Below are 15040 nucleotides of genomic sequence, written 5' to 3'. Positions count from 1 at the left end.
CAAGTTGGACAGCTAGAAAATGACACATAAAAAATATTCAGAACCATCTAATCTGAGCTGTACCTTAGATACACTCTGAAATAGCATCACCAGGGCATTATATGTTTATTACATAATACTGCTTTGCCCTTGCATATCACCTTTAATCAAGGGATCTCAAAGCACCAAAGAATCATCAAGGCCTTAAAATACAGTCTGAAACAGAAATAGTTGTATTTTATAACTGCAGCTATTAATAAAACCTTGCACTACTTCCCGGTCCCCTGATATGAACACTAGCTTCCAAACCTTCTCTCTGACTTGGAAACAGTATTCCCCAAATCATCTCAATTTGTGACTGATGCTACCCGCATTCCAGCTTTTCTTCATCACTGGGCCTAAATAAAGTTGTGGCACTGTTTTAATGACACAAATCTATTTCACGACAACTTCTGTGACAGATAAACAGTACAAAGGGTGATCATATCTCACAGTGCGCATGATGATATAAGATGGAGGCTTTAGAGAGAGAGCCAATCTTTGCTGGAGGTGATGAGCCCACAGAGCAATTATCCAACAGAGGAAAGAGCATTTTCCAGCTCCGTCCAGAGACCTCTCCAGGCAACTTCGCGAGTAGGGTGGAGGAAATCAAGTCCAGCTATCCTTAGGCAGGCCGGAGACTATTCTCCGGTGTGCACACCAGGAGGGAAGGGAAAACTAAAAGGACAATGCTCGAGTCTTAAGAATCAGGAAGGAGAGTGTAAGGTTGCTATGTGGCCACCCTAGAGACAGAACACTGTGGTTCCTTTGCATTTAAATAGTGCACTAAAAGGGAAATCAAACGCTAGCAAAATGTCTTTAAACCAAGGTCAAATTATGCCAGTTAGAGCCATTTAATTTTTATTTTACAGCCTGTAAATGAGGTTCACTCTTATTGAAACATCTGTCATTTTAAAATTTAATCACCAGGAAAGTTCAATTTTGTTTTTTCGCTGAAATATACAAACACTCAAATGTTAACTTCATGTAAGTGAGCATAACTATGTTAACTTCAATTCTTTCATAAACAAGATTATTCACCTTCCTGTTAATTGCATTACGTTTGTCCCTAGGACAGCAAAGTGTAATTTCACACTCATACAAACCCACCTCCCAGCACTGTAAACCTCCACAGTTCCTGTTAGTCAACAGTCTCATATCCTTAACCTTTATGCAGAGTACTTTTTGTTTCAGGTTCTTAACATTCCAGTATGAAGGCTCAATCAATAATATGTTTTATGAGCTTTTAAAAGTCCAGTGATGTAATACTACTAAATATTTGGTACTAAAAGTCCTGGAATATTCATTCAAAGTACCAAAATACAGCCAGCCTAGATTTGTGAAAATTCCAAAACGTCTTAATATTTCTGTTGCCATACTTGCTCACCCATACGTTTCAAAAAGCTCACAGCAAATTCTGGTCAAGTCTCTCTCCAAGAGATAACACGTCCCTGTTTTTGGAAATATCAAGCTTGTACCTACTGCGTTAATGATCAGTGCCACCGAGCACGATCCCCGTTTTCCTGTCCACCTCTGTATCTAGCAGGGACACCCGTCCTGAGCTCTGCCCACTGCCACTGACGTTTTCAGAAGCTTTAAAGACACAAGTGTTCAGAGGCTTCTAGCAAAGAAGAAGAGATTTTCTCCACTTCAGGCTACCTTGCTACGTGTTCCCAACTTCTCCATTGTCTTTAATCATTTAGAAAACACAAATGAGAAAAATCCGCATTAAAAGCAGTACTTTCTCAAGAGGGACACCAGACCCTCCAACTTCTCCAGATCTCCCAGCACCGTGGCTTTTCAACAGTCCCCCGCAAACCTTCACCCCACGCCTGTATCCTGATTTAATAAGACTGGCAACCACAATTAAATCAAAGGGTGTCGTAACTCTTATCCTTCACTTACCATATCCGCCGGGACATTACTGGACATCTTGCCGTTTGATATCTATACCCAGATGTTTACGCCGAAAAAAAAAATCAAAAAGAGACAACAACAAACAAAAAAGAGAAATCTTCGAGCTACAGAAATCAACCTTCACGATCTTGACTGGTTCGAGATGTGCTTCCCCCTAAAATAAGTTCTTTCGGAGCCAAAGTGCCGGCCGGGCCGAGGTTCCGAGCGAAGAGGAACAATCGCCGGGAGCGGTGTGGCCAGACCAGGAGGGAACTCCTGGGGTAGCAGCCCCGTCGTCGTCGTCAGCAGCAGCAGCCCCAGGACCGGCCGCGCCAGGTGGACCGAGCTGAGTGACACACGGACATGGAGCGGGGTGGGAGGGGGTTAAATCGTCTTCCTCCTTTCCCAGCCCGGCAGTGATTCACACTTGCTCCCAAGTCGAGTCTTCATTAAGCAGGAAGAGAATGCCCCGGCGCCGCGGTACACAGATAACTATGTGGCTACACATGGACGCGTTCCCCGGCGGACGGCGCGGGGAAACGGCTCAACTCGCGCGGCCGGCGTTGCCAGCCGGGCCGCGGAAACCCGCGCTCAAGGGCATTTAACTCGTTGGCAGCCGAAGCGCAAGCCCGGGTCGGAGAGCCGGGGCGGCGAGCGGGGAAAGCGGGGCGCTCGGCCCGGCGGGAGACCCCACGGCCCGTCGGGGCTCAGGCCGCGGGCGCCTCCGGGCAGCCGCGGGGCTCAGGACACATAGTCTCCGGCTTCCCGGCGCTCCTCTCTCGCCTCCGCCTCCCCCGGCTCCGCCTTCCCCTCCCCTCCCTCGCGAGCTCCCCGCGACGCCGACTTCGGCTGGGCCCCGGAAGAGCCCGGGTCCTTCCTCTCCTCAGCCCGGGAACCGCTTCCTCTCAGAGCTGTCTCTCCTCCTCCTCCTCCTCCTCCACTTTTCAGTACCCTACGCCGCAGCCGCCTCCTGTCATCGCTCCTCAAGCCAACATGGCGGCGGCGGCGGCGGCGGCGGCGGCAGCTGCCGGAGCGCGAGTCGGGGACCTGGGAAGAGCACAGCCCCCCCTCGCAGCCGCCGCCCCCGCCTTCCTTCTGCCCCTCCCCCTCCGCGAACACCAAAGGCGTCACTACGGAGACCACCCTCGAGCATCACGGGAAGTGTAGTCTACGCCGGGGGGGGCGGTGCGGAGGGAGCGGGCCGCCTAACGCGTCCTCGCCCGACTCCGAAGCCACGCCCCTCCTAGCAACAGTTGCTAGGAGAGGAAAGCTCGCTTTAGCCAAGCTGCAGCAGGGAAGTTAGGAGATACCTGCTACCAGAAGTGCTGTGATCGTGGGAATTATTGGGCGAAAATTATTCTGCACAGGGAAATGCCCTCGTGCACAATATACACGCAGAGTTGAAACATGGTTTACCTCCAAGCAGAACCATTCATTTTTAAGGATAGCACGCTCTCCACATCCTGCAATCTCAAAGCATTTTGTATAGTGATTTCGTCTAGGTCTCTCCTCAACAATACATTTGGAAGATCAGAAGCATTGATTTCCAATAAGGTCATAGAAGTTCAACAAGAGTAAGGATATAGTTAAGCAGGGAGAATGTTGGAACATATGTTTCTTGAAGACCCAGGCCCATAAAGCTACAATCTAGTTAATTGAAATTACCAAAAACTGCATTAGATGCGATAGCGTATGAACCAAAAACTGTATTAGATACGATAGTGTATGATGCTAAATCTCTATCAGGAAATAGCTACTACAAACTACATGAGGATTTGCCCGTTTACCAGGCTAGCCCTGAAATTCTATTTAACTCAAGATGTAATTGAAAATTTATACACCTGCAGTGATTAGCAAACAGCAGAAAATAATACCATTAGTGAGAGACTTAGATGAAGAATACATCTACCCCAGATTTAGGAACAAAATGCAAAGACCACAAATGTCTATCTGACTCCCTATACATACCTCTCTTAGGGTATTTTAGGAAGGGTCGTCTCAATGAGACACCTGTATAAAAATGCCAACAAGCTAAGAGTCTGACAGCCACCTCTCCAACCTACAGTTATGTGACCTCATCTGTGAAACAGTCTTGCCTTCCTTCCAGGGGTAAAGTAGGGGCACTTGTGAGGATAAATTCATGCAGGGAAAATAAATCACTTTGTAAATAACAATGCATCATTTGATGTGAAACGTTACTACTTATTCATCCAGCAAACAAACACACTAGGCACTCTGCTAGGCACCAGGAGTTCAAAAATGAATAATCCAGTCAGTGTCCCCCATTGTCTAGGAGCCTGTGTCATTCCCCACAGCAATCTCTCCAGTCAGGTGTGTATCATCATGATGGAAACTCACAGGACGTTTAGAGTACCTGCCTCTTGATTAGCCCTGCTGGAGAAATTCCAAGCCCTCCTGGAGGCCTATATCATCCTGGGGTGAGTTAGAGTGGTAACCAGGGAGGAGGAGGGTAGATTGAATTCCCAGAGAGACCAAAGGACAGAAGAAAAAAGAGGCCTGAATCTGCCCTGATTAGCCTTCAGGACTTAGTATAGATATTTCTGAGTCCATAGCTACATGATTTTCCTTGGCCTCATTCTCCATGTTTAGCAACCACAGAGGCCTCTCCAGCAGCCCTCCAGGAAATAAGGGCAGCTGAAGATGTTTCAGTGAGTTCAGAAGGAATATTGAAGGCTGTTGCTCACAAAGTTAGTCCTCCACCCTACTCCAAACCCCAACTTTCATCCAACTACTGCCCTGGCCAAGGCTCTGCAAGAAGCAGAAGGTGGCAGGATGTATAGAAGCCTCAACTCACTTCCTCTGCTGTTTCCCAGCAATCATGCGACGACAGGAGACATAATGACCACCACTGCCAGCCCAAGACCTTGGCATTTCTGATACCTGGTGTTGCTGTTTGACACTGGTTACCCCAGCCACCTCCACAAAAGGCAGCATCTTTCAAAAGTAAAGTCCCTGCACCTGGCTGTATTTCCAGTCTCTCTTCTAAGAGAGGCTGCGACATTATTCTCCATTAAGACTCATTATAGCTCTTTCCTAATAGAGTTAAGGCACAAGGGAGCATGACTGGACACAGTTGCAGACTTTTCCACTCTCCTCTCTTTCCTCTGTACTTCCCGACTCAGGTGGGTGAGAAGAGAGACGGGAAAAAGAGCCCATCTGTCCCCGGCAGGAAAGGATAACATCTTCTTAATACCTTCAATCTACTGTCAGCATCAATTTGAAGGAAGCAAGTGACACGGCATTTTTGTATTACAAAAAGTAACTCTATGGGAAATCAAAAGACCTGGCTCTGGTGATGAATTTGCTGTGTGACCTTTGACAAGACACTTTGCTTCTCTGAGTCTCAATTTGTTCATCTGAGGAGGTGGGACTAAAATCTCTAAGGCCCCTTCTAAGAGTCTGTGAAGTCAAGTCCTGGAAGAATAACACATGACACCCACGACCTGTTAAAAATATCTCCCCCAAGTGGCTGCTCATGGGTATGAGGGGTTTTTTGGGGGGTGGAGGGTAGAGCATGATGGAAATGTTCTAGAATTACATTACGGTGATGGCTGCATAACTCTGTAAATATACTAAAAACTATTGAATTGTACATGTGAAATGGGAGAATTTATATTTTTTTTAAATTATAAATACACATAATTTAAAATGTACCATCTTTACCTTTTTGGGGTGCACAATTCAGTGGCATTAAGTACATTTACTCCGTTGTACTACCGTCGCCACCATCCATCTGCAGAACTCTTTCATCTTGTGAAACTGAAACTCCAAACCTAATACACAACTTCCCATTCCCCCTCCCCCTCCCCCCAGCCCCCGGCAACCACCATAATACTTTCTGTCTCTATTAATTTGACAACTCTAGGTACCTAATATAATTAGTATCATACAGTACTTGTCCTTTCGTAATTGGTTTATTTCACTTAATGTCTTCAAGGCACATCCATGTTGTAGCATGTGTCAGAATTTCCTCCCTCTTTAAGAGGAAATAAATACTCCACTGTATGTATGTACATATTACATTTTGCCTATCCATTCATCCATCGATGGACACTTGGATTGCTTCTACCTTTTGGCTATTTTGAGGTGGATGATTTTTATGATATGTAAATTGTATGTCAGTGAAGCTGTTAAAAATATAATCTCCCCTATCTGCCATGTAAGGGGTCTGAAATGATTTCCATCTTAGGATCATTCCTTAAGGGTCTTCACAAAAAACTCTGGAATTTAAACTAGAGAGAAGCATTATTTTCTATAAGACCAGTAACCTTTAATCAGATATTACTTTGCTTGACTATCTCATTATGCCATCCATTGTCATTTATTAAAGATCTGGGGGTAGGAAAATGCCACAAGAGGCAGAGAAAGGTTTGCAACAATGCCTGGGGGGTGGAGACAAGGGTTGTGGAAATACCATACTCTGTGGGCAAAGTGGAAGTAAGAACTTTGAGAACCTCCTTTGCCCGCTATGTCCGGTTTTACCCAAGACTGGCCTGGTCCTCTTTGGTCCCAGTGTAAGAGACACATCAAGGTTTTGCTTTGTAAAATTATACTACATTTCTTTCTCATGAGAAAATCTATATGAAGTCCCCTGAAACCAATGTGAAGACTCCCATCATAGAAGTGTTCTCAAGAAATGTTCATTTCCTACCACAAAAAAGGTTGAGGTCTTTTCTCTGAAACTAGATGTGATTTGCTAGTTACTGGTTTAGTAATGGACTTTCCCCCTTTAGTCTTTACTCTTGCTGCAGCAGAATAAACGGACTATGTGTGTTTGTAGATTTGAGAATCGTGCTCTGAAGCGTTTGGGATATGAAGAAAAGAATTATATTGTGTAAGGCAAGGGAACAGGCCGGACACGTTGGCTGACCTATGTTCACTCCTGAGGAGCACCCCTACACACATATTGCAAATATGTCCAGCCTTTTAACCCTACACTCCCCTAACCAGACATTCTCAACCCAGTTCCCATAAAAATCACTAGGAACCACTTAAAAAGACAGATGCCCCAGCCCTTCCCCAGAACAATTAAATCACACTCTCCTGGACCGGACGTGACACCGGTATTTTTCAAACCTCCCCTAAGTGTTTTGATGGTGCAGCCACAACTGAGAAACACTGTGTATGTCAAATTCCTTCAAGTTCAGCTTCCTTCCTCTGCCTCAGTCTTGTCTTAGTAATAAGAGTGATAACCTGTAGGTACTGTGATTTGTAAAGGTGGCCACAGTCACAGAGATGTAAGGAATAATCATAAGCCCACTGCTCTCCCCTCCCCCGCCCCACTGTGTTCATTTACTCACCCAGACCTTGACCTCTCCTCTGATACAACGCAAGTCTCTTTACCTCAAGACATTTCCCTCTGCTTAGAGTCCATGGGAACAAGCACTGGGCAGTTTGAAAGCACAGAGGAAATGAGGCAAATTCAGCCTGGAGGTATCTGGAGTTGAACCAGGTGAAGGCCAGGTGAACAGCCAGGGTGTTCAGGAAGAGCATACACACACACACACACACACACACACACACACACACGGGTTGAGACGCAGACTGGAAGCCAAGGAGTCAAGGAGGGGAGGTGGCTGAAGCCCAGATTGCTGCTTGGGAATGGGGGAGGGGTGAGGCAAGAAAAGGGCAGGAGAGAGAAAGTGGAGGCCAGTCACCAAGCACTTTGCAACTGAGGCTAAGCAGTTTGGATTTACTCTGATAGCAAATGGAAGCCATTGAAAGGTTGTAGATGGGGGAATGCCATGATGAGATTTGTTTTTATAGGAGGATGGAAAAGGGCCTCTGAACTCCAACAGTACCTTTTATCTGTATGTTTTGGGTTAGTTGTCATGGACCCACGTAATCTAAAAACTCTTAGGCGGTCCTGAAGATGATCAAAGCCCAACTCTTTTTTCTTTTTTTTTTTCAGACCAGAAAGACCAGTTTTATAGGAGACCAGGACTGACTCCTAATACAGTGCTTGTTACTCTCTCTTCTGCTAACAAAGTTCCACAAAAACAAGGAGTCATTCTACTACATAATACATAGTCAACCCAGTATGTACTTTTCTCTTTTATTTTTAAAATAAAGAGCAATGCCAATATTATAGAAACTTTGGAAATTAGAAAAACTATTTTTGTTTTTTGTATATTTCCTTCCAGGTTGTTTTATGTACATAATTTCACATATTTGTGGTATGCATAACATTTTCTTTTCAATATTAAATGAAAATTCTTTTTTTTTTTTTGCGCTCCGCGGGCCTCTCACTGCTGTGGCCTCTCCCGTTGTGGAGCACAGGCTCCGGACGCGCAGGCTCAGCGGCCATGGCTCACGGGCCCAGCCACTCCGCGGCATGTGGGATCTTCCCGGAGCGGGGCACGAGCCCGTGTCCCCTACATCGGCAGGCAGACTCTCAACCACTGCGCCACCAGGAAAGCCCTGAAAATTCATTTTTTAAACATTAAAATTTTTAATGTTACAAATGGCTACCTAATCTTCCTAGTCATTTGTGACGGTTGCATACTATTCCACTGTGTCCATGTACTATAATTTATACAATCATTTTCTGTTTGGGGGACATAAAGGTTGCTTGCAATTGTATGCTCTTTGTGCAAATAAGTCTTTCTGCATTTTGAATTACTTGTCTAGGGGAGAGTCCAGAAACTGTTATCATGGAGTCAAGTCTATACGCCTCCCCATGGCTCTTGAACTGTGCATTCAAGTTATTCTCCAAAGGGTTTGCCTGCTTAGAATGCTGTCTGTGAATATGAATACCAACTTTACCATCATCACCACCCCAGCCCTTATGTGTATCTATAGCTGTACTACCTGTTTATAATATGCACGTATACCTTGCACACAACAGCAGTGCACAGTGGTGACTGGGCAGTCAGAGCTCCACCCCGCTACCCCATCAGCCCTTCTCTCCTCCAATTAAAGACACAATCCAAGTAAAAACAGGTATTTTCTATGTAAGCACAGCTTCAACAACACACCCACACCCACATCCATACACACACACACACAACCCCAACCAGATAGGAGACCCCTCATATTTAGAAGTTTTGGATCTATCCCTGACTATGTATGCTATTTATTAGGTTAAAAAAAAATCCTGTTCCTTGTGGATTTTCATTTTGCATTGAGATGATTTCTATCTGGTTGAGCCTTTTTCTGTGTGTAAGAAATAAACATTTTTGAATGTTCATTTCTTACACAGAGAGAGCAAGCAGAAACAGGACAGCAAGTACCGTACAGTCTGGGGCCAGTGTGGATAAAGCCCAAGAAGCTTACCTGGTGCATAGCTGGGGTGATCCCTCACGTGGGGAGGATGCATCTTCCCTCCAGCTGGGCATGGGTGACATGACCGTGGAGTTTTAAGGGTCATTTTAGTATAGATATCAATCAGATAACATAAAGAAATTATTTTCTTATTTACAAATAATTTATTGACATAAGACAGCTCCTGGGCCACCACATCATGAGTGAAGGAGGTAACACCCAGTTTTGCTACAGGTTGGCAGCTTTGTTATTTCTCCCTTGGGCTGCAGCCACCTTTCTACCTGTTTGGATCGTGGGTGTTCAACTATCTGTAACCTCCTTAAGGGCCTGAACTGGGTTTTATTCATCTTTGTAGCCTCAACGCTTAACATAGTGAATGAATAACACCCAACACCCTTGCCAGTAAGTGCACGGAAGAGATGAACATTTATGTTCTCTTCCCAGTTCCATGATTTTGTAAAGTCGGGGATTACCTTTTAATGTTCTATTCAGACCTAGAGGTGTGCCTCATTAACGCAGAAATGATATTCAGGCTCAGCTCAATTGCTTTCCCACGACTAAGAGAATATGCCAACGGAAAGACAATTTTTGTGTGAAGGCTGGAATTCGCTTTTGAAAAAACGAGAGTTATGTCTTTTAATGGTCACATAGTTCTAGCAAGCTTTTGCAAACATTACAGCCACGGGAGTTGGGCAGTCTAGTCTAGTCATAGGCCACTAGAAAAGTAATACCTGTGCTTGACCTCTCGCTGATGTCCCACAATGCCTTTCTTCCTGACCTGACCCCATGTTTGCCCACACTATTGAATATCTAAAGCTAAAGTTGGAAGGAACCTTAATGATGGCATCATCTTCAACTCTTTTAACAAGCGAGGAAATAGAAACTTTTTGAGAAGCACGCACATTTTCTCTGTACTTTTCAAATGTACATGAGAATGAGTTTCCTCTAAGATGTTCCAAGAAACAAAAAGGCAGAATAGTTCCTAGTGGCATTATGTAATTGTTGAATTATTATATAACTGTGTTAAGTCATGACAAATATACCAAATGAATATAAAATGTATCATCAAATTGGTATCCTAAAATACAATCATTATTCTTGGTTTCCACTGTCACAGAAATCAGCCCACCATCACAGGATTATTCAATGAAGAAAAAAAAATTTTAATGCCAAAAGTAATAAAACTCTATTCAATTTAAAAAAACTTAAAAATCCTGCATTAGCATTATACTCCCATCAGTGTAGGCAAAACAACTGTCCTTAACACTAATCTTGTGGCATGTGGCATGAACTGGAAATTCTGTTTCTTTTGTACCCCAGTAACCTCCACCATAGTCATTGGGCTTTTGTTTGTTCATTTTTATTTTTTATGGAAGTTGCTTTACAGTGCTGTATGAGTTTCAGATAGTCATTGTTTTTGACACGAGTTTTTTGATTGATCCATAATTATTCCACACTGTTCAAATTGTGTTTTTTTCTTTTCACCAAGGCGGATACTGACCCTGTCCATCATTAATGCATTGCACATTATCTTACTATCTAAGAGAGCAGAATGAAGAATCACAGAAAGATTTCTCCAAAGCCTTGTGTACGCCCTTGAAGGCTTCCAGTGTATCACACTGACAGGGAGGTTGCCAGTCGGAATGGCTGGGCCAAAGAATGGCCTCTGTCATGACTGATTCAGTCCTTGAGTCAGGCCTTGTTGGGCAACTGCCCTTGTGGTTGAATTTCACGACCATGTTTCCTACACTGAATAACCATCAGTCTCATCCTCCATGCCGATCGGGGAATTCACAAAGGGGCCGGGACCTAACCGTCTCACAAGGGGCAGCAGAGGAGAAAGAATTGCCATGTTTAACTGCACATCTCATCCAGCAGGCCAGGAACCTTCATGCCACATCACCATCTCACCTTTTGGGGTGATTCATATGTCATTAATTTATCACACAACCTTTGACTTAATACCACAGATAAAACAGAAAACCTAAAATGAACTTAAATCAACAGATTATAGTGAAAGAGAGAGGGGGAAATAACATATTGGTTGTGAGTGTGGGCCCTGGGTTTAAATCCTGGCTCTGCCATTTACCAGATGTGTAAACGTGGGTGAGTTACTTGATTTTCTCATCTAAAAAAAATTATGAAAGTAAAAAAGTGCATACACAATATATAAATTTAAAAGAGAACTCTTTCTAGCACACAATAAGCTCTCAATACTAATCTACGATTATAATTATAATGAAATGGGATACAGTGATAGAGGCTTCAAGTGTTAGTGCTACAGGTTTGTCTCAGTCTACTTTTTCTGCTATGCTAGGATTTTCACATGTGATAGTAACTCGACTAAACCAACTTCTCTTAGAGCGAGTGTTCTCAGCTATTTGTTCATGCTCAGCTCGGATCCAGCAACACTGTCGGCCTCTTGTTATAGAGACCAATGGAACCACATTTATGAAAAGGTCGGCCTCATGGCTAGCAGAATAAAGCAAGTTGAACATGGAATTTGAACCCTAAACTGTGACCTCATGGCCTCTTACTTCACAGACAAAAGGAGTCAGGTAAGAAATCTCACAAATTTGTGTCCAGCCCTTAACCTGTAGCATCCATACTCTTCCCTCATCAGCTTTGGGGGAAGCCCTAAGCCTCTCCTTCTAAGAATCAGCCCTCTACCCACCCAGGAGCCACTCCTTCTGTCCCCAGAACGCTGTTCCAACAAACAACCCTTCTCTTGTCTTCCATCTTCCGTCTCTCCCTCTCCCGAGGTTCTTCTGCCCAGGGTGACCATATAACATGTTGTCCCAAATCGGAAAAGTTAAAGAAAAGGGGACATTGTTGATACTTGCACAGGGAAGCTGGGACTACCCCAGGCAAACTTCTCCTTACCATGGAAATATGCTCAAATCTCTCCTATCTTTAAAAAGAAAAAAAACAGGCTCTCCCATTTCTCAGAATTCTTTCTAATTCTTCCTATATCTTGTTCCTCCTTTAATATCAACTTCTTTAAAGTATTGAGCATGTCCCATACACTCCTTTTTTTTTTTTTTTTTTTTTTTGCTGTATGCGGACCTCTCACTGTTGTGGCCTCTCCCGTTGCGGAGCACAGGCTCCGGACGCGCAGGCTCAGCGGCCACGGCTCACGGACCCAGCCGCTCCGCGGCATGTGAGATCTTCCCGGACCGGGGCACGAACCCGTGTCCTCTGCATCGGCAGGCGGACTCTCAACCACTGCGCCACCAGGGAAGCCCCCATACACTCCATTTAACCCTCACTCAGGGCTGCTGCCAGGAAAGCCAATCAAGTGAAGGGCTACGGGGCAGATGGTTCTAGATATTTCTCACTTAAGGGACGTATCGTGCATACACATCTAAAATCCTAACCTTCCCTGTATGCCATCAGAGCACATCGTAGTTGCTCAGTAAATGCTGTGAGTTGGATAGTTAAGCTGCAGATACTAGGAAAGTTCAGCGGCCGGGAACAGCGGCCGGGCTCTGCATCTCTTAGGACTCTCCTACTATCCCCCTGTTAAGAAGACATTGCTTTATAAGATTGGTCAGATTGTCATGGGGAAGCAAGGAAAACAGAGTCAGCAGGGAATGACTGTGTTTCTGATTTGTAAACAAAGCTGCCACTGGCTCCTGGGTATGGCCAGTTCTGACAGTTTCAAAGTTCTATGGGGATTTAGAGAGGAATTTTCTGTTTTGACCTCGTGGTTAGCTTTTTCATGAAATACTCCTCTGTATGTTTCCTACAATTATTTTCACCTTCATCACTTTTCCATCCCTGATCTTATACCCACGTGACATTGAAGTAGGAACATAAGTCTTTGGTGAGATCAGGATCCCAGGAAGAGAGATTAACATGGTAATTTTGTTAAAGCCCCGGAAGCACATTTCCCAATTCTACTTAGTGAATTTGTGTCTTGCCATCTTTAAGCAGAACTGAAATCACAAGCATTTGGATTTAGCTTGAAAATGAAAACACACGTGAGTTCTAAACCAGCTTCAAAACTGAGAAAAAAAAAAAGGTTATTTCCTACTTATAGAAAATCTAACATGAGAGATATCCCTAAAACACGTTATTTTGTAAGTTCTTCAAAACACTGCAGCAATTTGCACAAAAGTGTGCTTGGTGATGCTTACGATGCACACAGTGGTAGCCTAAGGATTTGAGAAGTAAAGCCCAGCCATTTCCATTATCACTGAAAAATCTCCATATTTCATTACATTTTAGCAAAGTCATCTTTTCCCTAAATCCTAGAAGCTCCAAGCACACTTCACCCCCAAATATTTCTATGTGCTACAGAGAATACATGGAGAACATAAACAGAAGAGAAGGGGAAGAGACAGAAGCAGTACACCCAGGCATAACATTTGCAAAAGAGTTAGCAGAAAACCAGGCAACAAGCACAGATGCCATGCGTGCCCCCAAGCAAGAGGCGGAGGAGGGCAACTACTCCCTTTGCCAGCTCTGCTTCTTCCCTGAGGGGCCCAGGGCAAGATCCTTGACCCCCTCCATCTCGTCTCCTCCTAGCTTTCAACACTTGCATTTGTGGATTATGCCTAGGCTGTTTAGTTAACTTGCCCAAGGGGAATTACACCAATTACGAAGTCATGGATGGGAATGATTTTCCCTTGCAATTTTTCATACTGCATGGGGTTTTAACCAGGTAACAGAATGGGCAAAGAACATGGAATGTTCCTCCACAAACCTTCCAGACTCTATCCTGTGTCTGCCTGTTTTCAGGATACAGAAAGTGAGGACAAGAGACCTCACACCAATCAGAATGGCATCATTAAAAAGTCTACAAGTAACAAACGCTGGAGAGGATGTGGAGAAAAGGGAACCCTCCTACACTGTTGGTGGGAATGTGAATTGGTGCAGCTACTATGGAGAACAGTAGGGAGGTTCCTTAAAAAACAAAAAATAGAGCTACCATATGATCCTGCAATCCCACTCCTGGGCATATATCTGGAGAAAACTCTAATTCAAAAAGATACATGCACCCCTATGTTCAAAGCAGCACTATTTACAATAGCCAAGACATGAAGCAAACTAAATGTCCATCGACAGATGAATGGAGAAAGAAGATGTGGTACGTATATACAATGGAATATTACTCAGCCATAAAAAAGAATGAAATAATGCCATTTGCAGCAACATGGATGGACCCAGAGATTATCGTACTAAGTGAAGTAAGTCAGACAGAGAAAGACAAACATCATATGATATCACTTATATGTGGAATCTAAAAAAAAATGATATAAATGAACTTATTTACAAAACAGAATAGACTAACAGATATAGAAAACAAACTTATGGTTACCAGAGGGGATAGTGGGGTGGGTAGATAAATTAGGGGTTTGGGATTAACATATACACACTGTTATGTATAAAATAGATAAACAACAAGGACATACTGTATAGCACAGGGAACTATATTCAATGTCTTGTAATAAGCTATAATGAAAAATAATCTGAAAAAGAATCTGTATATGTATGTATAACTGAATCACTTTGCTATATACCTGAAGCTAACACAACATTGTAAATTAACTACACTTCAATTTAAAAAATGGTTTAAAAGAGAGAGAGAGAAGGAAAAGACAAGAGGAGAATATAAAGAAAAGGAGGGGGCAGCAGAAGGCGAACTGAATGGTACCAGCTCTCCTAGGCAACCTCCACGTGTCAGGCATCATTTGGGACTTCGCATCCTTTATTTCATGTAAGCTTTACAACAACCCTGTGAGGTCACATTGTTTTGCCGAATTTTACAGATGGAGAAGAGACTCAGGAGATAGATAACTTTCTCAAGGTCCCTGGGATTCAGACTCAGATCTGTTTA

The 15040-nt window shown here is 43.8% G+C and overlaps 1 protein-coding gene and 1 pseudogene across 4 annotated transcripts in view; one reads left to right on the top strand and one right to left on the bottom strand.

Annotated features, from left to right (window-relative positions):
- UBL3 (ubiquitin like 3) overlaps positions 1 to 2759 on the bottom strand; it is a 70316-nt gene extending 67557 nt beyond the window's left edge. For all 4 annotated transcript variants that reach the window (XM_022574575.3, XM_022574576.3, XM_089899694.1 and 1 more), the window contains exon 1: positions 1924 to 2759. In XM_022574575.3, coding sequence (XP_022430283.1) covers positions 1924 to 1950 — 27 coding nt within the window. In that variant the 5' untranslated portion in view covers positions 1951 to 2759. The remainder of the gene's footprint in view (positions 1 to 1923) is intronic.
- Positions 2421 to 8358, top strand: LOC149746877 (uncharacterized; annotated as a pseudogene).
- Positions 8359 to 15040: the final 6682 nt, after the last annotated feature.

This window comes from Delphinapterus leucas, chromosome 18, assembly GCF_059928025.1.
Source record: "Delphinapterus leucas isolate spDelLeu-1000000601 "Yukka" chromosome 18, BTC_Dleu_Yukka2, whole genome shotgun sequence".
NCBI classification, from domain to species: domain Eukaryota; kingdom Metazoa; phylum Chordata; class Mammalia; order Artiodactyla; family Monodontidae; genus Delphinapterus; species Delphinapterus leucas.
Note: the sequence above shows the minus strand (reverse complement) of the source record. Positions and strands in the feature narration are given on the sequence as shown.